The sequence below is a fragment of the Habropoda laboriosa genome, unplaced genomic scaffold (assembly GCF_001263275.1).
Source record: "Habropoda laboriosa isolate 0110345459 unplaced genomic scaffold, ASM126327v1 scaffold65, whole genome shotgun sequence".
NCBI classification, from domain to species: domain Eukaryota; kingdom Metazoa; phylum Arthropoda; class Insecta; order Hymenoptera; family Apidae; genus Habropoda; species Habropoda laboriosa.
The window spans coordinates 3,960,325-3,960,561 of NW_017100254.1; the positions used below are offsets into that span (position 1 = coordinate 3,960,325).

At 30.4% G+C, this 237-nt stretch overlaps 1 protein-coding gene across 1 annotated transcript in view; it reads left to right on the forward strand.

Moving 5' to 3' along the window:
• LOC108572259 (DNA helicase MCM8-like) overlaps positions 1–237 on the forward strand; it is a 3,644-nt gene that overhangs the window by 947 nt on the left and 2,460 nt on the right. Inside the window, exon 3 of the mRNA XM_017934458.1 lies at positions 6–229. Within this exon, the coding sequence (XP_017789947.1) occupies positions 6–229 (224 nt within the window). The remainder of the gene's footprint in view (positions 1–5; positions 230–237) is intronic.

Below are 237 nucleotides of genomic sequence, written 5' to 3' on the forward strand. Positions count from 1 at the left end.
ATCTATTAGAGGCTGTGTAATAAGAGTTGGTCATGTGAAGCATCTTGCCCAATGGATTGTATTTACTTGTTGTAAATGTAATTTACAGAAAATAGTAAAACAACCATTAGGAGTTTATACAATTCCAAAAAAATGTCGCACATGTGGTACATCTAAATTTCGTGCAATGTTAGATTCACCATTGGTAAAAAGTATCTCCTTTCAAATAATTAAGATACAAGAACTTTCAAATAAAGA